The sequence below is a fragment of the Rhinoraja longicauda genome, chromosome 17, assembly GCF_053455715.1.
Source record: "Rhinoraja longicauda isolate Sanriku21f chromosome 17, sRhiLon1.1, whole genome shotgun sequence".
Taxonomy (NCBI): Eukaryota; Metazoa; Chordata; class Chondrichthyes; order Rajiformes; family Arhynchobatidae; genus Rhinoraja; species Rhinoraja longicauda.
In genome coordinates this window covers 26,868,428-26,893,286 of record NC_135969.1, presented here as the reverse complement: position 1 = coordinate 26,893,286, position 24,859 = coordinate 26,868,428, and the positions used below count along the sequence as shown (strand labels likewise).

Here is a 24,859-nt window from a genome sequence, read left to right as displayed (position 1 = left end):
CCATCTCTTTAACTCAGGTTGTGGCTTTTGCAGGTTTCTAAAATCATGTTAAATTATAGTTCAGGCTGCCCTCATCCCAATCGTCCCTCTTCCCTTTAATTGCTGCCACCCTTTTAAATTTGATAATGATGCAATTTTAATTTTGTTCCTCATAACTACTTGAATATGTAGCCAGGGCTGCAGCTAATTAATCGAATAAACTGTTGGATTGAAAATAATTATTTCATGTCCTCAGGACTTCTCAAAACTAGTTTACAGTGAGCTTGTGAAGTGTAGTCATTACTGTAATGTAGGAAATGCCCGTTGCACATAGCAAGATTCCACAAAACAGCAATAATCAGATGGCCTATTTCAATGATGCTGGTCAAACAATAAATGCATACTACTCAGACATAATGGAGAAATCCCTCACTCTTCTTTCAAATAATACCATGGGATTGCTTATGTCACCTCAGCTGACTGGACCCTTAGTTTAATGTCATCCAAAATTTGCCTTTCCAACTGTGCAGCATTCCAGCACCCCTGGATTGAATGCATGGACTTTATTGACAAGGTTCCACAACGTAGGCTGCTCTGGAAGGTTAGATCACATAGGATTCATGGAGAGTTAGCCAACTGGATAGATAATTGGATAGATAATTGGGCGGCACGGTAGCGCAGCGGTAGAGTTGCTGCTTTACAGCGAATGCAGCGCCGGAGACTCAGGTTCGATCCTGACTACGGGTGCTGTACTGTAAGGAGTTTGTACGTTCTCCCCGTGACCTGCGTGGGTTTTCTCCGAGATCTTCGGTTTCCTCCCACACTCCAAAGACGTACAGGTATGTAGGTTAATTGGCTGGGTAAATGTAAAAATTGTCCCTAGTGGGTGTAGGATAGTGTTAATGTACGGGGATCGCTGGGCGGCACGGACTTGGAGGGCCGAAAAGGCCTGTTTCCGGCTGTATATATATGATATGATGATAATTGACTTCATGGAAGGAAGCGATGTTGATGGTGGAAGGATTTTTTCAGACTGGAAACTGTTAGGTTCATTGCTGTTGGCGGTTTATATCAATGATTTGGATGAGAATATACAAGCATGATTAGTAAGTTTGCAGAGTTTGTAGTAAGTTAGGGTGTTTTTGTAGATAGCGAAGATGGTTATCAAAAATTACAGCAGGATCTCGATCAGCTGGGTAAGTGGACTGAGGAATAGTTAATGTAGTTTAATGCAGATAAATGCAAGGTATTGTATTTTGAGAAATCAAACTAAGGCTGGACTTTCACAGTGAATGGCAGGGCCCTGGGGAGTGTTGTAGAACAGAGGGATCTAGGAGTGCAGGTTCATAGTTCGCTGAAAGTGGCGTCAGAGGTATGGAGGGTGGTTAAGAAGGTTTTCGATGCATTGGCCTTCATCAGTCAGGTATTGAGTATAGAAGTTGGGATGTTATGCTACAGTTGTACAAGACATTGGTGAGGACCATTAGTGCAGATGGAGTATCATTGTATTCAGATTTGGTCAACCTGCCATAGGAAGGATGTCATTAAGCTGGAAAGAGTGAGCGAACATTTATGAGGTTGTTACCAGGAATTGAGGGCTTGAGCTCGAGGGAAATGTTGGGCAAGCTAGGACTTTATTCGCTGGAGCACAGAAGGCTGTGAGGTGATCTTTTAGAGGTGTGTAAAATTAAGAGGGGAATAGATAGGGTGAATGCACAGTCTTTTACCCAGAGTAGGGAAATCAAGAACTAGAGGACATTAATTTAAGGGGAGAGAGAAAAGATTTAATAGGAATCTGAGGTGCAACTTTTCACAGAGGGTGGTGGATAAATGCAACGAGCTGCCTGAGGCGGTAGTTGAGGCAGCTACTATAACAACATTTAAGACATTTATACAGGTATCTTGATAGGAAAGGTTCAGAGGGATATGGACCAAACGTGGGGTGGTGGGACTAGTGTAGGTGGGATATCTTGGTCGGTGTGGATAAGTTGGGCCGAAAGGCCTATTTCCGTGCTGCATGCCTCTCTGTTGATAAAGTAGGTCTAAAACTGATTAGGAGCCGAGTGTTACCGTAGACCTATGGTTGGATTGATTAGCAAAATATTTTTGGTCAGGTTTCGGACTTGCCTTCCGATTCCTGCTGAGATATTGCTGGCCAGTTTTCTGTGTTTTGCAAACCTGCAGCTTCCTCTCATCGTGTGCTCCATGCGGAGGCAGTCATTTCCATGATGATGATATGGCCATTCAATTGGAGGTGAACACTGCAAATTTCCAATGCAAGCCTGGCATTATACTAAAACTGAATGAACTACTTTACAAATATTTGAAAGACATACCTGTATTGACCTGACTATTTCAGTCTTCTCTCATGGGCTGCTGAAACTGGTGCTTGGTGCTATTTGGGGAATGTGGAACAGTATCTAACGTACACAGCTAATTAAACAGCCCAGTGCCCTACATCTCTTCAGCAATCATTTCCAGCACACAGTTATGAAGAGGAATATTTTCTTTCATTGGCACCACATCACCTCTTCCAGAAATAATGAGCTTTGTTTGAAAAGCAGATTTCACATCCTTAAACATTTACAATTCATAAGATTAAAAGTTAGAAGAAATAATGTGCCTATAAATTAAAAACATCCCTATCCTGTTACCTCATGATGAGTTACAAAGCAAACTAAATCTCAAGTGTTGCAGGTGCGTGAGATACTGACACCATATTCAAATTAGTGTACATGTATTGGTCTTGAAGGAAAGGAAGGTTGAATAAAGGGTAATAGCAATATTTATATGACTGAATGGCCTAGATAAGGAACAGGCTCCCCAGAGATACGGTGAAAGCAGTAAGCATCATTCCAGTTGACTGCATATTAGTTAGACTTCATTCACAAAAACCTCTCGACTACAACAGACAGTAGTTTGAGCCATGGTGTGATAAGTGTGTCTCATTTTGTGTGAGACAAATGAGAGCGGACCCATAATCTCCAATGTTCTGTAACACTAGGGCTCTCCTTCCCTCAGGTCCCTGGTGATCGTAGACTGATTGCTTAAGTTGCGCTTAAGTTAACCTCTCCATTATTGTTTGTCATATGAATAGCAAGATGGATGGGTCACTGTTTTAATATCTAGCAATTCCAACGTTCACAGGTGGGTTGCAGCGAGATCTATTTACAATTTATCGGAGAAAGAATCGCAGAGACATCGTGGACAAGCATGCTTCAATGGAAATGACTAGCCACAGATACAGCATTGACAACACTACTTTAACCACACCCATTAAATCTAGTAGCAAGTGCCTTACTACACTCAAGTGGTGAGTAAATATATTCCAGTGTGTACTTAACATGTAGCATTCACTAACCAAGTATTTGACAACCCAAAGCAATTAAAAAAACACACATACAGTGCCTTTTGATTTAACATTTTATCAACAAAAGGTAAAATTTTACTTGTAGACGCCACCCAAGATGGGTGCTGAAATCCCAAGATGAACAGGGTGTGTGGCCCATTACTTTTTATTAATTAGAGATGTGATCTTCCACACCTCCAACTGCATGGTGGAAGGTGTCTTTGACAACAATGAATAAGACAGCTGTGTGTTGGATGTCTTTGAGGTCCAGCTTCTGCCTTAATTCCTTCTGTTACAGCATACATGATAACAGTGTGTCCCAAAATGCCCAGTGTATGATTCACCATGAAACCATTTATGAAAATAACATGGATGAGAGAAAATCAGTTCAGCCACACAATTTAATCAGATGCTTGACATGAGCAAAAATTAAGCAAATATTCTCTCAGGTTTGGACAAATTTCTCCAATTCTCCAATCAAATGGATCTATAAATTTAAGGAAAATAGGAAAAATGACCATTGAAAAATGCAATTTGAGACAACATTGTGATGTTCTTGCTGTAAAGTAAATGCAAATGACTGTGATGAATCATAAATAACCCAACACTGTTTTCACATGTGGAGATTGCAAATGTAAATGGCTGACACACACAATACTACAGCATCAACAAGTATTAACTGCAAACTCAAACGAACTGAATCAAAAGCTAAAAGTATATAATGGCCAAAGCTAAGTTACAGTTAACTTGCCCTTTTGATTATAGAGTGAGCTATCAAAGGGCAGGGAGCCAATACATGTCCGCGCACCACAATAACATGGCTTAAGGGAAAGAGTCTGTCCACCAGTCACTTCCTCAGTTTTGTCTTCCTTCACAAGACTATTGAACCTTCCAGAATAGTCATACGACAGCTCCTCCTCTGCTGCAATATCACGAGCTGCAAAAAGGGCCAATCTTGGAATCATGGAGTTAACCCGAACAGGAACCATGTAGAGATTAGGATCGCAAGAATGGTTGAGGAAACGGCCAACGTTGCCAGTGTGGGAAGGGTCGACAAAAGTCTGCAATATTTCTCCAGTACTCAGGTGTTCTCTCAATGCGATGATATAGTTCATGTCGACCGAGTTTTGGCACTGGATCCGCCTGCTGGCTTCCAGAAAACCAATGATCTCACCCCCATACTCACAAACAAATCTCCCTTTCGTAATTGGTTCCAGTGTCCAAAGGCCCCATCCTTTCATTAGAGTTCTGAACACCTGCAGTTTAAAGACAAGACCGTTTTGGACAAGTCTGTTCTTACAGGCCTCACTGCATTTACACATGATGTTGCACTCAAAAACAGGCCTGGAGTAGCTTGTCTTATCTTTAAGGTCCACAAGGCACATGCTTTCATCATAAGCTCCTTTGAAGCTTTGCAGGCAAGTGCACGTATCTGCCTTACAGGAAGCGGCTAAGCAGTCACATCCTGGAAGATTTATTTCCATGGGATCAAGATCTTCTCCTGGCCCAGCCACATTTTCAGGCGTATACTGCTGGGGCAAACACAAAACAGCCTTAATGTGATTCCTCCCACACAGCCTTCTGTTATCTGGCTTCTTAAAAGGGTCACTTTAAATGCTTTTTAGTGACCCTTTGAAGTCAAGGGGTCTTCCTTGACTATTAAATGCCTAAACCAGTTGGACACTATACCTAGTAATATGCTCTCTAACTCTTCAAATTCTGTACCATTGAAAAACTTAAACAATGTTTAAGTATACCTAGTCCTACCTAAAATGCCTATACTAAAAGCAAAAATCAAATATCTATATACTAAAACTCTCGTTTGTTTTGTTTGTTTGTTCCTGAACTACAGCCAAAACGGTACACGGTAGCGCGACAATTTTAGGCCCACCTTACTCACCGTCATCCCTTCGGTGCTAATGGAAGAAGTTTCATTGAAATCGGTGTTATATTTTTAAAGTTATCATATTTTAAAGTTTAAATCTATCTCCTAGGGAGGGAGGGGGGGAGGGAGGGAGGGAGGAGGAGGGAGGGAGGGGGGGGGAGGGAGGGAGGGGGGGGGGGGGGAGAGGAGGGTGCTGCACCAATGCAGGAGAGGTTTGGGCCCAACGGGTTCACTTGGTCTAGTCTAACATAAAAGACAGACAGCATGTACATTCAACAGAGCACAGATCAATTTGCTGCTCCTCTTGCTATGAATCTATCTGCTGACAATGTTTACCATGTTAAAAGTTTTTAAAAAAACATTATAGCAAATTAAAACAACAGGGATCCTCAATAATTCTAATCTTTATCAAGCGCAGAAAGCTGAACTGCATGAGTGCACATATTATCCCATCACCCCATGACCTGTAAAATAATGTTTACCTCTTCACTTGAATGTAAAATTACAACACCGTGATCAGGCAACCTTCGATTCCAATTTAGCAAGAGTTCATTATCCATTTCCAAACTGGGTCTTCTGTGTCTCTTGACACAATCTTAACAAGTATGTCTTTAATTGACTTACGTATATATGGGTTTCATATAAATGCCCCTGGTCTGTTACCGCTGGTCCCTGTGTTCATTGTGCTAAATGAAGTATGAAAAGCAGGCCAGGCATATTAACTCCAGAAATAGTGCTCTTTTCTTGAAATAGAAATAAGGGGTAAAAGTACAATCATGATAGAGTCCAAATTGCCTAATGTACAGTTAGATTCATGGATGAAGGTTTACATCATAGTTACAGTGAAGTAAACAAGTAGAGTGATAAGCTCATACATTACAACTTCACTTTAGAAGTTGATCATTGACAGTGGGGCACACACACTGGGGCATTGGAAAGCAGTGAAAGGCATAATATATCAACTAAACCAAGGAACTAATTTTTGACTAAAGAATGTTGAGAGACCATATGCCAGTTTTCATGATGCCACTTTTATCGGTGGTGGAGAGAAGTAGCAGCTACAAATTACTGGGTATTAACATCTCAGATGATCCATTCTGAGCCCAGCATAGATGTTAGCATCAAGTAGGTGACTAGTGTAGATAGGGCATGTTAGTCAGCATGGGCAAGTTGGGCAAAATGGCCTGTTTCCACACTGTATGACTCAGGTGCGCCAGCGACTCCACTCTCTTAGAAGCTTAAAAAGTTTCAGCATGTCACTGAATATTCCAAAAGTCATCTACAGGGGAACTGTAAAAAGTATCCGGACTAGTTGCAATTAGGCCTTGTGCAGCAATTCCAATGCACGGAATGCAAAAGGCTGCAGGGAGTGGTGGACTCATCCCGATCAATACGGACACAGCCTCCCCACCACACGAGACACCTCAAGAAGGCAGCATCTGTCATCAAGAACCCCTGCCATCCAGGCCATGCCCTCTCCTTGCAACTAGAAACATAGAAAATAGGTGCAGGAGTAGGCCATTCGACCCTTCGAGCCAGCACCACCATTCAATATGATCATGGCTGATCATCTAAAATCAGTACCCCGTTCCTGCTTTTTCCCCATATCCCTTGATTCCTTTAGCCCCAAGAGCTAAATCTAACTCTCTTGAAAACGTCCAGTGAATTGGCCTCCACTGCCTTCTGTGGCAGAGAATTCCACAGATTCACAACTATCTGGGTGAAAAGGATTTTCCACAATTCAGTCCTAAATGGCCTACTCCTTATTCTTAAACTGTGACCCCTGGTTCTGGACTCCCCAAACATCTGGAACATTTTTCCTGCATCTAGCGTGCATCTAGATGGTTCTCCTCCCAGATGTTAGCTCTCCATAGAGGATGTCTTTTGGAATACGGCCATCCTCCATGCGGTGGACATGGCCCAGCCACCGAAGCCTGCGCTGCCTGAGTAGAGTGTACATACTCGGAAGGCCAGTGCGAGACAGAATCTCGGCCTTGGGCACTCTGTCTTGCCAGGATATACCCAGGATACGGCGGATGCTTCTAAGGTGGAAGGTTTTGAGTCTTCTCTCCAGTCTGGCATATGTAGTCCATGTCTCACTGCCGTACAGCAGCGTGCTGTTGACACAGGCGTTGTAGAGTGCTATCTTTGTCTTCACTGTCAGCTTTGGATTGGTCCACACTCGAATTGTGAGGTGAGCGTGAGTTGTAGCTGCCTTCCCGATCCTCTTGTCAATCTCTGTGTCCAAGGAGAGGTTGTTGGTGATGGTGGAGCCGAGGTACGTGAACTGATGGACAGCATCGAGTTCGTAGTCGTCGATGGTGATGACTCTGTATCCTGTCCCATGACATTCGTCTTCTTCAGGCTGATGGTCAGCCCAAAGTCCTTGCAAGCCCGATGGAAGCGGTCCATCAATGACTGTTGTTCCTGCTGGGTGTGGGACACAACTGCTGCGTCATCGGCGAACAACATGTCTCTGATGAGAGCTACACGTACTTTTGTCTTGGCTCGGAGGCGGGTGAGGTTGAAGAGCTTGCCGTCTGATCTAGTATGCAGGTAGATCCCCTCTGTTGCGGTGCCGAAGGCATGTTTCAGGAGCAGAGCGAAGAAAATCCCAAAGTGTGTGGGAGCGAGGATGCAGCCTTGTTTGACGCCACGGCGGATTTCGAAGGGCTCCGAGAAACTGCCGTTGAACTGCACTGTCCCCTTCGTGTTGATGTGGAAGGATTCCATCATGCTCTGCAGTTTTGGTGGGCAGGCGATCTTTGGGAGAGCCTTGAATAGGCCATCTCTGCTGACGAAGTCGAACGTCTTGGTGAGGTTAATGAAAGCACTATTCAGGGACATCCGCTGTTCTCTGCACGTCTCCTGGAGCTGGCGAAGGGAGAAGACCATGTCTACTGTTGATCTTCAAGCTCGGAAACCGGACTGTGACTCTGGGTAGACACGTTCTGCCAGCTTCTGCAAGCGGATCAAGATGGCCCGAGCAAAGACCTTGCCGACGATGTTGAGGAGGGAGATGCCTCTGTAGTTGTTGCAGTCGCTTCTCTCGCCCTTGTTCTTGGAGAGGGTAATGATTGTGGCATCCCTCATGTCCTGCGGTACAGCTCCTTCTTGCCAGCACTGGCAGAGGACCATGCAAAGGAAGCAGTAAGGTAGTCTTGCAGTGCTTGATCAGGTCAGGGGGAATCCCGTCGCTGCCTGGGGCTTTGCGTGAGGCCAGGCTGTCAATGGCCTTGCTGAGCTCTTCTACCGTCGGCTCTCCATCTAACTCATCCATGGTCGGCAGGCACTCGATGGCGTCAAAGGCTGAGGGGGACACAGTGTTCTCTCTCGAGTAGAGGTCGGAGTAGTGTTCCACCCATCTCTCCATCTGCTGGCATTTGTCTGTGATTACTTCCCCAGTGGAGGATTTGAGGGGGGCTGTCGTGCTCTGGACTGGTCCTAGTGCCTTCTTAATGCCATCGTACATTCCCCTGATGTTCCCTGTTATGGCGGCCGTCTGGATGTCCCCACTAAGCTGTGTCCAGTACTCATTGGCGCAACGCCTGGCAGTCTGCTGAGCCTTGCTACTGGTAGCCCTGAGGATCTGCAAGTTCTTTTCGTTGGCTGACCGCTTGTACTTCATTGTAGGGCGGCGGACTTGGCTTCGATGACGGGAGTCATCACAGTCGACTTGGCCTCAAACCAGTGATGTCTTTGAGATCTTCTTCCCAAAGCTAGCCAAGGCTGTGTGGTGCATGGTGTCCCGCAGTTTCCCACTTCTCGGTTGCAGAGTCTCCAGGACACGAGGTGCCAAGTTCTCTCTCAAAAGCCTCTGCAAACTGTTGCACGAGGTCTGGATGGGGCATCTTGCTGACATCGATGCGGTGTTTCCCCAGCTTCTTGGTATGGTAGAACCTCTTTGGTTGCAGCTTGATCTTGCAACACACCAAGGAGTGGTCTGTGTCGCAGTCCGCACTGTGGTAGGAGCGTGTGTGGAGAATGTGCTTGAGGGCGGCACGTCTGACTAGGATCAGATCGTTGATGCCAATGCTTTGAGCGTGGATGCCTCCAGGATACCTTGTGCTGGGGCTTAGTCTGGAAGTACGAGTTGGCAATGCACAGGTCATGGTAAGTGCACAGCTCGAGCAGTCGCTGTCCATTCTCATTCATTTTGCCCACACCAAACGGCCCAAGGCAGGAAGACCATGATTCGTGGTCTGCGCCCACTCTGGCGTTGAAGTCGCTCAAGAGAACAAGTTCTTCCTTGCTGGGGATGCTGCTGATGATGGACGCAAGGTTCTTGTAGAACTCGTCCTTTGTGTCTGATGTGGAGGACAGTGTCGGGGCATACACGCTGACAAGGGTGACCGGGCCTGCGGTGGTGTTGAGGCGGAGAGTCAGGAGTCGCTCTGAGCTATTTCTGCCTGGTTCCACCATGTTTGGGTTAAGATGCAGCTTAAAAGAGTTACCCCCTTTGCATCAATACACTCTCTTTTATTATCTTTCAATCAGACTGTACATCATTAAAGCAGATTATTTGGTCAGTTATGATACCGCTGCTTCTAAGAACTTTTTTTTAGACGAGAAGATGCTGTAATTTCTCCAACTGCACTTCAAAAGTCCTTCTTTGACAATGAAGTACATGAGGCATTGTGAGGGTGTTGAAGACAAAATTATTGGCTGGGTAAATGTAAAAATTGTCCCTAGTGGGTGTAGGATAGTGTTAATGTACGGGGATCGTTGGGCGGCACGGACTTGGAGGGCCGAAAAGGCCTGTTTCCGGCTGTATATATATGATATGATATGATATGATAAATGCATGTTCTTTCTTATATTTGGTGCCCAATTGCTGCTTGGAGGTGTCAACACGTGCTTCACCTTGTACATTCACGGCTGGTGGGATGTCTTTTTCTTCATTCAGCATTGCATCCTAAGTGCCAGAGATCACTTGAGCACCAGAAAATCCAGAAATAATTTTGGTTATCCATTGGAAGCACTCACAATACTCACATCTAATGGAACCCACTACAATCTTATAACATAAAAACAAGTGAGGAAGGCTGCTTATCCCATCATCCAGACATGAAAACCGTCCAGAGTCAAGAGTGTTTAATTGTCATATGCACTGGGACCGGAACAATGAAATTCTTGCTTGCTGCAGCTTGACCGACACATTAAACGCAATAAATAAACAATAAATTACCAGTTCTTCTTGGTAAACCAGACCATGATTGTGCAAGCCAAAGTATGTGCAACCTTAGTAATGCAAAGTCTTCAATGATTCAGTGTAGAGATAAGAATCGTGGTTAGGGCTGTGCTCGGTTCAAGAATCTAAGATGCTGTTCTTGAAACTGGAAGTAATGGTTCTCATGCTCCTGTAGCTTCTTCCCGACGGTAGCAGCGAAACAAAGGGTGTGGACAGTGTGGGGTGGGTGCTGATGATATTAGCTGCTATATGCTCTAGTGAAAGAAGCCACAGCCTATCCCGCCTCCCCTTACAATAAGACTCACCATTAATCTCACTCCCCCGTTATTTCCCAACAAAGCTGTAATATGTTTCCTTTGCAATTTTGCCAGGTTCTTCTGAAAGCTGCCCATGAATCTGCTCAGGGTGTTATTAAACCATGTTGCTCATTCCAATGTGTATCCAAAGTACTGAATTCAAATACATTATTGAAGGGGTTAAATGTTTTAATTAAATAATGTATAAAGGGTATTTACATGGTATTTTCCTCCAGGACAAAATAGATTTACTAAATTTTGCAAATTATCACTATTAATAAGAAGTCAGAAATTATTTTCTGTAGTATTACCTGGTTTTGTCTGCAATTCAGCCACAATCTTTGCCGTTTATCTTACAATTTAAATGTGGTCTTCGAAGTGAGTCGTATAAATGCACGCCTTTCTTTCCTGTGTGTCTGAAGCTATAATTTGCTGCGGTTTTATGATACTTGAAGAATTCAAAAAGGAAACCAGAGGCAATCAGCTTGGCATTGGTGCTAAACTCAGAGAGTATACATTTATTTTCTACTGTTGCATGTCTCGTATGCAACAAGCAGTTCTATGCCAATGGAAGAAGCAAACACTTCTTTGCATTCACTCTCTATTCAATCATTGTTATTTTCCTGTTCCATATTTCTTTTGTTAGTTTTATTGACGCCTGTTTTAGAGTGTTGCTGCATCAGTTTATTTTTTGGGACTGAAGTATGTTCTCAAGAAGGGTCTTGACCCGAAAGGTCACCCATTCCTTCTCTCCAGAGATGCTGCCTGTCCCGCTGCGTTACTCCAGCATTTTATATCTATCTCTTGTAATTAGTTCCCCTGCCCTGTAGTCTTATGGCCGACATCAGTTATAATGCTGCCTCACTCCAGCAGGATGTAACAAACGGTCGATCGGACAGTTTAGATGCAGTACTCAAAACCACATATTGCTTCTCATGTATCTGTGGTTTAAAACATCAGAACTGATCGTTATCCCATGAATCAACAAACAACCACCTGATGTTCAGAACACGTGGCAAAATGATCTTCAAACTGACAAACTGATCTGATTCTGAGGAGACGCAACATCCTGAGGAATGTAGCACAGTGGCGTAGAGGTAGAGTTGCTGCCTTACAGCGCCAGCGACCCGGGTTCAATCTTGGCTACAGGTGCTTGTCTGTACAGAGTTTGTATGTTCTCCCCGTGACCTGTGTGGGTTTCCTCCGGGATCTCCAGTTTCCTACCACAGTCCAAAGACATACAGGTTTGTAGGTTAATTGGCTTGGTATAATCTTAAATTGTCCCTAGTGTGTGTAGGATTGTGTTAGTGTGCGGGGATCGCTGGTCGGCGTGGACATGGTGGGCCTGGTTCCACGCTGTATCTCTAAACTAAAAAATCTAAACAACCATATGTGTCATCTTCATCTAGGATCAGGATATGCAAACCCATCTCAGTACTTTATAGAGGCCAGTCCTTATCATTGAAAGTGTAGCTATTACTTATGTCATTAGCTATTTAGTTGGATTAAAAAAAATGTGAATCATAAGTTAATGTACTGCAATGTTGGGGGAGTCCAGAACCAGGGGCCACAGTCTAAGAATAAAGGGAAGGCCATTTAAAACTGAGATGAGAAAAAACCTTTTCACCCAGAGAGTTGTGAATTTGTGGAATTCTCTGCCACAAAAGGTAGTGGAGGCCAATTCACTGGATGAATTTAAAAGATAGTTAGATAGAGCTCTTGGGGCTACCAGAATCAAGGGGGTATGGGGAGAAGGCGGGGACGGGTTACTGATTGTGGATGATTAGCCATGATCACAATGAATGGCCTCCTCCTGCACCTATTTTCTATGTTTCTATTTTCTCTGTTTCTATAGGAACAACGTTATAAAAGGTGACAAAACAGATTACAACGATCTTACTGAAGGATTCAAGTTATCAGGAGAGGCTAAATAAACTGGATTGTCTTTTCCTTGGAGTGTAGGAGGCTGAGGGGTGACCTCATTGAGGCATATGAAATCATGAAGAGCATGCATGAGGTGAACAGCCATTGTTTTTCCCCCCGAGGTTAGAGGAGCCTAAAACAAGAGGGCATGGGTTTAAGGTGAGAGGGCAATGATTTAAAAGGGACCTGGGGGCAACGTTTTCACACTGAGGGTGGGGCGTACATGGAATAAGCTGCCAGAGGAAATGGTAGAGGTGGGCACAATTATGATATTTAAAAGAGACTTTGACATGTATATGGATAAGAATATGGGCCAGGTTCAGGCAAATAGGACTAGCTCAGTTGAGCAACTTTGTCAGCATAGACATGTTGGGGTGAAAGGCCTGTTTGCGAGATGTCTATGACCCTGCCATTCAGGGTAAGGTCTTGGAACTCTTAAAAGACAGTTCCCAACTCAAACTCCCAGGAAGAGAGAAAAAGGAGTGGAGTAAGCCATTTGATCCTTGAATCCATTCAGCATTTCAACAAGATCATAGCTGATCTTCAATCTCAAAAAACTACAAATTACTATTTCCCCGATGTTAAATTTTATGAAATCCAATTTTTTTGTAAGATACTTCTAAATAAAAAGCTAAATTACAATTATTTAAAAATATCCCTGGCTTGTCCACGTTTTATATTATAAATCTACATATAGGCCTGTGGAACCAGGTTTCATTTGGAGGGGATAACAAATGAAAGTTGGGCAATCTGCTAAAATACAAATGTTTACTCGGTTTAATTACAGTCATGTTTGTTTAAGCACAAACTGTGCTGCTCAGAGAGATTCCCAATGCAGCTCTGGAGATTTGACCGTAACATTTAATCAGGTTACAATTATTTGACATCCGTCATGCAATGTTTCTCCACGATTTACTGTAATGAGAAACGTCAAATAAAAAACACACTTCCAACAAAAACATGATGAATAAAAATAACTTCTGACAAAAACATTAACACAATGTTCATTGATCACAATCACAATGATCATTTCTCCAGTTTCGAGGTGCAACTAATTAAAGTAGGTCTAGCCTATCCCCTCTTAATTGTTCTTGTGTATCGCCCACCAAAAATGCATAAGGACTTCATCACCCAATTTGCTGATCTGATTTCTAGCATTTTGCCCAAATTTGACCGGATCATGATTCTTGGTGACTTTAACATTCATGTTTGCTGTCCCACTAAGCCTCTTGTGAGTGAATTTATGCACCTGGTTGAGTCCTTCAATCTGACTCTTCACACCACGAGACCCACTCACAAGTTAGGCCATACTATCGACCTAGTGTTATCGTCCGGATTCCCAATCTACAACATTGAAACTACTGAGGCCTGTCTATCGGACCACAGCGCTATCATTTTTGACGCATCTCTGCCTTTATCTCCCGCAAAATCTCATCTCCCTGTTCGTTACTCCCGCGACATAAATTCATTGACTGCCAGTAAATTCTCCGAGGCTCTCACAGCTGCCCCCAACATCTGCACTATTGAGGCTTCTCCCCCCCCCCCCATCTCAGCACTGAGGATCTCACCTCTTTATTTAATATCACTTGCTCTTCCATCCTGGATTCTATCGCTCCCCTTAAAATGAAAAAGCCTAAGCCCAAAGGTCGGCCTTGGCTCAATGAAACCACCAAACCCTAAGAAGGGAGTGCAGAAAATCAGAACGGAGGTGGAAATGTGACAAGCTTCAAATTTCCTTCGAAATTCTGAGAAACAATCTTCTCAAATACCAGGAAGCAGTAAAGTCTGCTAGAGCACAATACTTCTCCGACCTTATCTCCAAAAACTCTCATAACTCCAAGGTCCTATTTAGCACAATTACCTCTGTCATATGTCCCGCCCCCAGTACCAGCTTAGTTGGGTCCCCTGCTAAGTGCGAAGAATTCGCTAAATTTTTCACCAGCAAAGTTGAGAACATTAGAATGAACATTTCCCCTCCCACCCGTGACCTAGCTGTCTCACTAGTCTGTTCATCTAAATTGGACTGTTTCCAACCCGTCACTCTATCCTCCCTTGCAAAGCTTGTCTCCGCTATGAAACCTGCAACCTGCCCCCTTGATCCTGCCCCCACTGCCCTTCTGAAGGATGTCATTGCAATAGCCGGTCCCAGCATCCTCTCTATTATCAACAGTTCTCTGGTCACTGGCACTGTTCCAACCTGTTTCAAGCACGCGGTGGTCCAGCCCCTACTGAAAAAACCTAACCTAGACCCCACCTTGCCTAGCAACTACAGACCCATTTCCAAACTGCCATTCCTGTCAAAAGTCCTTGAAAAGGCAATTCTAAACCAATTAGTGCCCTACCTACACCAAAACACCATCCTGGAAAGTTTCCAGTCAGGTTTCAGAGCCCACCACAGCACAGAGTCTGCCTTGTTGAAGGTACACAACGACCTGCATCTCGCCATCGACACCGGCGACTGTGCAATGCTGCTCCTTCTCGACCTCAGCGCAGCGTTCGATACAGTGGACCACACCATCCTTATTGACCGTCTCCAGTACACGGTTGGCATTGATGGCACTGCCCTGAGCTGGTTCGTTTCCTACCTCAAAGATAGGAGTTTCGACATCAACATAGGCAGTTATTCCTCTGCTCCAGCTAGCCTCTCCTGCGGAGTTCCACAAGGCTCCATCCTAGGCCCCATTCTCTTCTCTCTATACATGCTCCCCCTTGGCCAAATCATTCAAAGGCACGGCATTTCTTTCCACTGCTATGCCGATGACACTCAGCTTTACCTCCCCCTGAAACCCAACAACCAGTCAAATTTAAACAGCCTCTTACACTGCCTTGAGGACATAAAATGTTGGATGGCACAGAACTTCCTCCAATTAAACGAGAGCAAGTCTGAGGTCATCCTATTCGCCCCCCCCCCCCCCCCCCCCCCCCCCGACTCCATCAAATCGATAACAGGCAGTCTTGGAAGCCTATCCTGCCTAGTCAAACAGCATGTCAAAAACCTCGGCGTGATATTTGACTCTGCATTAAAATTTGACAAGCAAATCAACGCTGTGGTAAAAGCCAGCTTCTTCCAACTTCGTACCATAGCTAAAATCAAACCTTTCCTCCAATTCGACGACACTGAAAAAATCATTCACGCTTTCATTTCCTCCCGCCTAGACTACTGCAACTCCCTATACACTGGGATCAGCCAATCTTCCCTGTCCCGCCTGCAACTGGTCCAAAACGCCGCAGCGAGACTGCTGACGGGTACCCGTAAAAGGGACCACATCACGCCGATTCTGGCCTCTCTCCACTGGCTCCCTGTACGGTACAGAATCAACTTCAAGCTCCTCCTATTCACATATAACGCCCTAAATGGACATTCCCCCCCCTACATCAAAAATCTTCTAACCCACCTCTCTAACTCCAGGTCCCTCAGGTCGGCCGACTTGGGGCTATTCACTATCCCACGGTCTAGGCTTAAGCTCAGGGGTGACCGCGCTTTTGCAGTTGCAGCTCCTAGACTGTGGAACAGCATCCCTCTCCCCATCAGAACTGCCTCCTCCATCGACTCCTTTAAGTCCAGGCTCAAAACCTATTTCTACTCCCTAGCGTTTGAGGCTCATTGAGGAGGCGCTGTGAACTGTTTTGTATGTGCTGTTATGTTTGCGTGCTACTGTATGTTTCATTTTTTCCTTAGTACCTAATCAGATGTACAGCACTTTGGTCAACGTGGGTTGTTTTTAAATGTGCTATACAAATAAAATTGACTTGACTTGACTTGACAATCTTGTAACTTAGCACAAGCAAATGATAATAATAATAAATAAAACAAAAAAGTAGATTGAATTCTATTCATTGAATTCTGTTCCAGAAAGCCACAGGCTGTTTTTAGAAGGAAACATTAACTTGCCTGGCACAACCCAAAACACATTGGCCTCAAAAATCAATTGTGTATACCTGTATTTTCAGAGTTATATAATTGGAAATGTTTGTACTTCTGGAGTTAAACACTGTAATTACAATTCCAGGTCATTTTGCAGCAATGCAAAAATGCCACAAAACTCTTTCTGGAATGAGTCACTCTTGCTCCCCAAAACAAAGCACAGCAGTAGAGTTGCTGCCTTACAGCGAATGCAGCGCCGGAGACCCGGGTTCAATCCCAACTACAGGTGCGGTCTGTACGGAGTTTGTACGTTGTCCCCGTGACCTGCGTGGGTTTTCTCCGAGATCTTCGGTTTCCTCCCGCACTCCGAAGACGTACAGGTATGTAGGTTAATTGGCTTGGTAAATGTACAAATTGTCCCTAGTGGGTGTAGGATAGTGTTACTAAACGGGAATCGCTGGTCGGCGCGGCCCAGTGGGCCGAAGGGCCTGTTTCCGTGCTGTATCTCTAAATTAAACTAAAACTTTGTGGCACACCGATTGCATAATTTCTTGTGCAATCTGCAGGAAAATTGAACAATATAACCCTGACAGCCAACATAACTAAATGATGCAGGGATAACATGGTCTGCACAGTATGGAATGAGAATCATTGAGGTCCCCTAGTTACTCACCTTTCTGGCCTCCCACCCACATACTGCATCCCACATCAATCACCCCTTTCCTGCCTCCCACCATTTCCAAAGTCGTTTATCCAATCTCAAATTCACAATCATACGCAAGATCCAATCTGCCATTTTACAATCCTCCCAACTCTTCAATCTACCTAACTCCCTAAAACCCCGTGAATCCTTCTGATTCCCCCACAACCACTGGTCCAACCTTCCTCTCCACCAATCCTACTGATTTAATCACAATTCAAGTACAGTTCGAGTGAGTTCAAGTACAGAATATAATCTGATTCTTAACCACTAACAGAGATCTGATCACATGGCATTCAATTATAAAACAACTAGTCACACTGCAATCATTTGACATTGCTCATGCAATATTTTCCCTCTGACTTCAGTCACAAGCAGCACATTTTCTAAGCCCTTGCTCATTTACACAATGTTTAGGTATCAGGTATAAATAACATTTGTAAGACCTCAGTAAGCAATATGGTCTTTACTTTCCACTGCAACACCAGCCTAGAATAACCATTTGCTGCACTAAAATTTCTCAGACATTATGTTATTTGTTGACCTAAACTCTCCTTTCTTGCATGATTTATTTTTGTCCCTCTCCAGTAGTTTGTTCCCTCTCCCACCTCCAATTTACATTACTTCTCTTGCCCCGATTTATTATTTTTTAACTCTCTACTTCCTTCCAATGGGTTATATTGTTCTCTTTCACCCACCAATGTATGAGCTCATCTTGAGGACTATAATAGTGAAGTACTCTCACAGTATGTACCAAACAATTTGTGATCTAGTCTCCGCATAGGGCTTCCACTCAAAGCCAATGGCTCAAGAGACAAGAATGCAACCAGCTGAGCAACAGCTGATTCTAAATGAACAGTGACTGCAATTGAACTTAATGGTAGATAGAGACACAGGAGACTGCAAATGCTGGAATCTGGAGCATTAAAAAAACAAACTGCAGAAGGACTGAGAAAGTCAGGCAATACATCATAGTAACCTATCCCTTTCCTAAATTTTGGGAGATGTGATACAAATGCAAGTTCTTCCTCTTCTTGAAGGCAGATTTACTTTTGGCATGCATTACCACTTGCAGTTTTCATAGTAACGCTACAGCAATCTGTTATGACAATGCTCTCCATATAGTCAAGTCTATATTTTTACACAACCTTTTCTCAGACAGTACAGATGCAGTCCATGTATTAATTCTCCTAATCAGTGCAATGTCTGTTTTCAGAAGTTTCTCCCTTTCATTAAATTAAACTCCAGATTCCTCGTAAACATCACTACAACCTGGAGCTATCATCATCCTCCATCTTCTTCTATTAGTAGCTCCGAATTACCAACAACGCCCAAACACTTTGTCATTGCCCTTCAGGATAAGGAAAGGTGATCAATAAGATGTCCCACAGGCCAACTCAACAACAGTTGATCATAGATGATGATCCCACAACATATAGAAAATTGTCAGTGCACGGGTAGATACCAAATATTGTTACATTCATTAACTCATTGCCCTTATTCTTTTCTGGCTGGGAAGGGTGTTTCATGTAGAAGTAATTTATTATGCATGTAATTTCTCCTTTATGACGGTTTATTTTTATATTTTTAGTCTGTAATTGAAACTATTGCATGTGGCATTTAGCACCATCTGGGGTCTGAAACCTGCACTGACGTATTACACAGCCATTCCTGGTCACTCCAGCTGGACCAAAAGCATCAATGGAAGTATCCACCACTGTCACTGACTTAACTGCGATTTGGCACAACCATATGGGGGAAACAAAGCTGATAACTGCAGCTCATTACATCAGAGGAATCCAGTGCCGCACCTGGCTACACCATTCTCATGAAATCCAATCTAACACAGTTTTTGCTGCACTACCTGAAGTAACCTCACTCTCCAGCTTGACACACAATCCTACATCTGGTTTTGCACCAAGGAGTCATACAGTCATCGAATCTTACAGCGTGGAAACAGGCCCTTAGGCCCAACTTGCCCACACCAGCCAACATGTCCCATCTACACTAGTCCCAGATGCTTGCATATGTCCCAAATCCTTCAAAACCTGTCCTATCCATGTACCTGTCTGAATGTTTCTTAAATGTTGCAATAGTAACTGCCTCAACTACCTCCTCCGATAGCTTGTTCCATACACCGACCGCCCTTGTGGTTCCTATTAAATCTTCCCCCCCTCACCTTAATCTTTCCCCCTTCACCTTCAATATATTTTTTTATCTCTGCTCCTAACTCACACTACTGTTGATGAAATTTCTATTTCTGAATTTTCACTTCAATTATATTGTTGGAGTTTAAATGGCCACCACCACCACCTTCCTTGTTGACCACTCAAACTGCAACCCAATAAAATTCCACAGTCTAGACTCTGACCCACACAGAGTCTTGCTCATCTACCTAAATGACCGTCACCAAATTTCATGCACTGTGTGCTCTTAAGTATCAAGTTCACCATCCTTATCTCCATACACCATTTCCTCCACAGCCTTCCACTTTCCACAGTGCTCAGTCCCAGGTGATGCCTAACTGAACTCTGGTCTACTGTGTTTCAAATAAACATATGAATTTGTAGCAGGACTAATCTGTTTCCTCTCATGTCTATGTACAATACAATACAATACAAAGCTTTATTTGTCATTCGGTACCGAGGTACCGAACGAAATATGTGGTCATTTAATAAGAAAATGTCTCTGCCCAAGCCCAACAACCTTTCGTCTCTATGCTTATTCAGAGTCTATTTCCCTCTGCCACAAAAATAATATAAACTCTGCTTCCACCATCCTTTGGGGAAGTGAGTTCCATAGACTCATGACCCATTTCTCTGTTCAACAATTGATAGCTGAATCTTCAATAACCTTGTTTCCATACTTATTTTCCCATTTTGCTTCATTCTGAGCCCCTAGTTACCTCAACGTCCCAGCCTGTTATTATCTCCAACTCTTTGTCCCCACCCGACTCCATTCAGCAATCCACACCTCCTTACCTGAATCCATCTACCACTTGCCAGCTCTCATTTTACTCCCCTCACCTCCACACACACACACACAAAGGGTGGTGACTGCCTGGAACGCACTGTCGGGGACGGTGGTGGAAACAGATACAATAGTGTCATTTAAAAGAATTTTGGATAGGCATATGGATATTCAGGAAATGGAAGGGTGTTGATTATGTGCAGGCAAATAAGAGTTGGTTTTGGCATCAGACATTGTGGGCCAAAGGGCGAGTTCCTCATATAAGAAAATAACTGCAGATGCTGGTACAAATCGATTTATTCACAAAATGCTGGAGTAACTCAGCAGGTCAGGCAGCATCTCGGTAGAGAAGGAATGGGTGACGTTTCGGGTCGAGACCCTTCTTCAGACTGATGTCAGGGGGGCGGGACAAAGGCGAGTTCCTCATGTTCCTCACTCGGCTGCTTATAAGGGCAGTAGAATGGCGCAGCGGTAGAGTTGCTGCTTTGCAGCGGTAGAGTTGCTGCTTTGCAGCGGTAGAGTTGCTGCTTTGCAGCGGTAGAGTTGCTGCTTTACAGCGTCAGAGACCCAGGATCAATCCTAACTTTGAGTGCTGTCTGCAAGGAGTTTGGACGATCTCCCAGTGACCACCTCCTGCATTCCAAAGACATGCAGGTTTGTAGGTTAACTGGCTTCTACAAATTGTCCTTAGAAAGCAGGATAGAATTAGTATGCAGGTGATCACTCTGTATGAAAAACTTGCCCCTCGGACTCCTTTTAAATCTTTTCTCATCTTAAATCTATGCCCTTTGTTTCAGACTCTCCTACCCAGAGGAAGAGATTGTGACTATTCACCTTAGCTCCTCATAATTTTATAAACCTCTACAAGGTCCCTTCAGCTTCCTATACTTCAGGTTAAAAAAGACCCAGCGTATCCTTATAACTCAAACCCTCTGATAACATCCTTGTAAATCTTCATTTGCATCATTTCTAGTTTAATTTGCACCTTTTCAGTTTAAAGTGAAACTAATTTAGTAGATTTTCAAGTGATGTATTCAATGGTCAGGTTTACTGCCCAATCTAAGTAATATCACTTCATTAACTTAAATCCATCAATATTATTTGGCTCAAGTACTTTCCCAGATCAGAAGACCAATACGTAACCTCAATTAGCTGCCTTCTAGCATCTAATTTTCAAAATGGTCAACTGACCATTTTTTTGGTTTTCATTCTTTAGCTCCACGCACACATATTTAATGATCGCAAACCTTTATTCCCCTGCATCTACTTTCCTTGCACAGAAAACTGCCTTTAAAAAGCAAACTCTGTACACTGCCATCACAGTTCAGATCATGTGCCACAGCAACACAACTTGACTTCAAATCAACAGCATTCCATAGCTTTACTAAATGCACCCATTATTAATTGAACTTTTTCTTGAAAATGGTCTAGGATGCAGTTTGAAATCTACCAAGGCTTCAACAATTCTACTATATTTTAAGCTTGAATACATTTCACACATTCAGGTGTCAATCCAAGGTTGTGGGGATCAAATTGCCTTCAAATCAGAGAATTATGGATTCATGATTTGGGCATAATGGCAAGCAAAGGGATTGTTTAGTTTAAAGATACAGCATGGAAACAGCCCCTTTATCCCACCGTGTCCATGCTGACCATTGATCACCCATTCACACTAGTTCTACGTTATCCCACTTACTCATGCACTACCCACACTCGGGGCAAATTTAAAGAGGCCAATTAATCTACAAACCCACAGTCACAGAGAGAACCCACACAATCACAGGGATGCAAACAGCATCCACACAGACAGCATCCGAGGTAGAGATCGGACCCAGTGCTCTGGTGGTGTGAGGCAGCAGCTGTATCAGCTGTGACACTGCCTTTCAGAGCAGACATTAGATTAGCCTAACTAACATGAGCCAAATGCCATCATAGGGCTCACAGACCCATTGGAAACAGATTGTGGGTTATCTAAAAAAAAGCACAATAAATAAACAACCTGATGGTTAATTAAAGAAGGAAAATATTTGTGCAATTGGAATCTCTTAACCAACCCAAGATAATTTGTTCACAGCCTCATTGTTGATGAGAAAAATTTCCACTCATCCAAATCCATCCATTTCGAGGAATCCTAACATTATATCTAATTCAATTATTTTTTAATAACAGGAGAATATTTATTCCCAGTGGTTTACCTAAAAGTTTACTTCAGGCAGTGATCGTTGCTAAATTTGCTTTTTATTCATTTAAACCTCTGATCCTTGCCTTACCCACATACTTATTTCAAAGAATATCGCTGATATGGTATTTTCATCCACTATCCACTTTGCCATGTGTGTATGATCATTTCTCAGAAGCCACCTATCTAAAATGAATAGTCCCAAGTGGGTGAAATTCACCTTTGACCGGTGGGTCTATCTATCAATATTGCCCGCCCTTGTTCTTGTTTTACTGTTCTCGCAGAAAATGGCACAACAATTTGCAGAAACGAGGAAATGTGGTGGAAAAAAATAACTGACAGGTTGATTATCCATTCAACCTGTCTCAAGAATGTTCTTCCTATCCCCCACTCTAAAGATTCTTATATATTGGTTTCATTGTTGAGAACAGATGTGATGATCAAGGTGTGGTCTGACACTAACCAGAACCCAGCCCAGGATTACTGATATAAAAATGATGCTGGAAACACTCAGCAGGTCAGGCAGCAACCGTAGAAATAGAAACGATGTTAATGTTCCAAGTTCGAGACTTTTTCGCTGACAAGTGACACCTGCATACTGATAATTTATTGTACCTTCCATTTGTGCTGTTGCGTTTAATGTGTATGTTAAGCTGCAGCAAGTATGAATTCAATGGTTCTGTCTGGATGCACATCACAACAAAATACTCTTGACTCCCTTGACTGCACAAGTGTAAGAGACCTGGGGAATGTTCCTTCTCTCCAGAGATGCTGCCTGTCCCACTGAGTTACTCCAGCATTTTGTGTCTACCTTGAATGTAATAAACGCTGCTCTACCTGCAAGACAGGCAACCCCTCATCATCCACTCCGTTAATGACTGGCACTGGCAGGTTCTCCAGGCCGCAGCAGATGTCAGAAGCCAAGTCCGGGCCTGAGCCGACTGCCCGGGGACTGGAAGCAGTCATGCAGGGGGAACGGTGCGGACTCCAACTCCTCGCTCGGGTCCTGGGCTCTCTTCTCTCCTCTCTCCTCCCTCCTCACTCTTCACTCTCCTCTCCTCACTCCATTCTCCTCACTTTCCACTCCACTCTCTCCTCACTCCATTCTCCTCACTCCTATCCACTTCCGTCCCTTCCTCCTCTCTCCTCCCTCCTCACTCTTCTCTCCCCTCCTCTCTCTTCGCCACTTCCTTCTCTCCACTCTCCTCACCACTCCTCACCCCTCTCTCCACATTCCCTCCCCTCTCTTTCCCCACCCTCTCTTCTCTCCTCCCCACCCTCTCTCTCTCTCTCCTCCTCTTCCTCCCCCACCCTCTCGCTCCTCTCTCCCACCCTCTCCTCCCCTCCCCCAGTGCTGACGTCCAGCTGTCTCGCCCCACCCCCCCCACCTGGCTCCACAAACGGATTGGCGGAGAGTCGTGTCAGTCAATGCATCGCCCTTCTCGAATCTTCGTCCAATCCGGTAAAAGGGCGGGGTTTTCTGCGAAGGGGCGGCGCCGGGCGCAGGCGCTCCCTCTCCCGGCCGGAGGTCGCCATTAACTGCAGTTCCCCAGTCACGATTGGTGACTGTGGGCAAGGGCCAGGTTATATGCTGTTTTTCTGACAGTATAACCAATAAAAAATATTGGATTGCAGACTTGGGAAATTTTCCACAGACAGCTGTGGAGACCAAATCAATGGATATTTTTAAGGCAGAGATTGACAGATTATTGATTAGTAAGGGTGTCAGAGAATGGAAGGGTCTCAACCCAAAACGTCCCCATTCCTTCTCTCCAGAGATGCTGCCTGTTCCGCTGAGTTACTCCAGCATTTTGTGTCTATCTATAGTGTCAGAGATTATGGGGAGAAGGCAGGAGAATGGGGTTGAGAGGGAAAGATAGATCAGCCATGATTGAATGACAGAGTAGACTTGATGGGCCGAATGGTCTAATTCTGCTCCACGAACCTATGACTGACATTTACAGAATTTTATTTATTTTGTTCTTAAATTTTATTCCATAACATTTCTTTGAACTCTGCCATGACACATCTGCATGCAGAAATCCTCTCCAGTGTTGACAACCCTGGACTACCTCAACCTCCAAGTGTCACCAGGACAAGTTGAGCTGTTCCAATGCTCTATAACTCTCTGACAGTAGCTAATAAACAGCATTTGTGATTCAGACCAAATTATGGTGGGCATAGATGGGATAGACACAGCAAAACTCCCCCCCCCCCCCCCTCCCCCATTAACAGTGGTCTTTAATTAGCGGGCAAAGGTTAAATAAGGGTGATTTACAGGGGGTTTGAAGAAGAATTTTTTGTCACCTCAAGAATGTTTGAAATCTGGAACATGCTGCTTGAGCAACTGGTGGAGGTATGTACTCTCACAGTTTCTATGAAGTATTTAGATGACGACTTGAAACTCCTGCAGCCCTGCCTGAAGGCCAAGGGCTGGGAAAATGGGATTTTTCACACATCTGTGTGTTAAAAAAATGTTTCTTGTCATTTCAATATTTAGTGGCAGGAAAATTATGCTCCTA

The 24,859-nt window shown here is 43.9% G+C and overlaps 1 protein-coding gene across 2 annotated transcripts; it reads right to left on the bottom strand.

Annotated features, from left to right (window-relative positions):
* Positions 1–3,433: 3,433 nt before the first annotated feature.
* Positions 3,434–23,554, bottom strand: setmar (SET domain and mariner transposase fusion gene). 2 transcript variants are annotated; one of them, XM_078414444.1, is made up of 2 exons: positions 23,175–23,554; positions 3,434–4,860 (listed from the first exon to the last, which is right to left on the bottom strand). In XM_078414444.1, the coding sequence occupies exons 1-2, from the start codon at positions 23,301–23,303 to the stop codon at positions 4,060–4,062; spliced, it is 930 nt and encodes a 309-aa protein (XP_078270570.1). In that variant the 5' UTR covers positions 23,304–23,554; the 3' UTR covers positions 3,434–4,059. The 2 variants fall into 2 exon arrangements, with proteins under 2 accessions (XP_078270570.1, XP_078270571.1); XM_078414445.1 differs by having other exon boundaries at positions 3,436–4,857.
* Positions 23,555–24,859: the final 1,305 nt, after the last annotated feature.

What these genes read in the sequence shown, in the direction of transcription:
- setmar (XM_078414444.1), bottom strand. Translation starts at nt 23,303, where the DNA reads ATGACTGCTTCCAGTCCCCGGGCAGTCGGCTCAGGCCCGGACTTGGCT. An exon ending in AGGGGTTGCCTGTCTTGCAG is followed by an intron (nt 4,861 to 23,174) that starts GTAGAGCAGCGT and finishes TGTTTGCCCCAG; the next exon opens with CAGTATACGCCTGAAAATGT.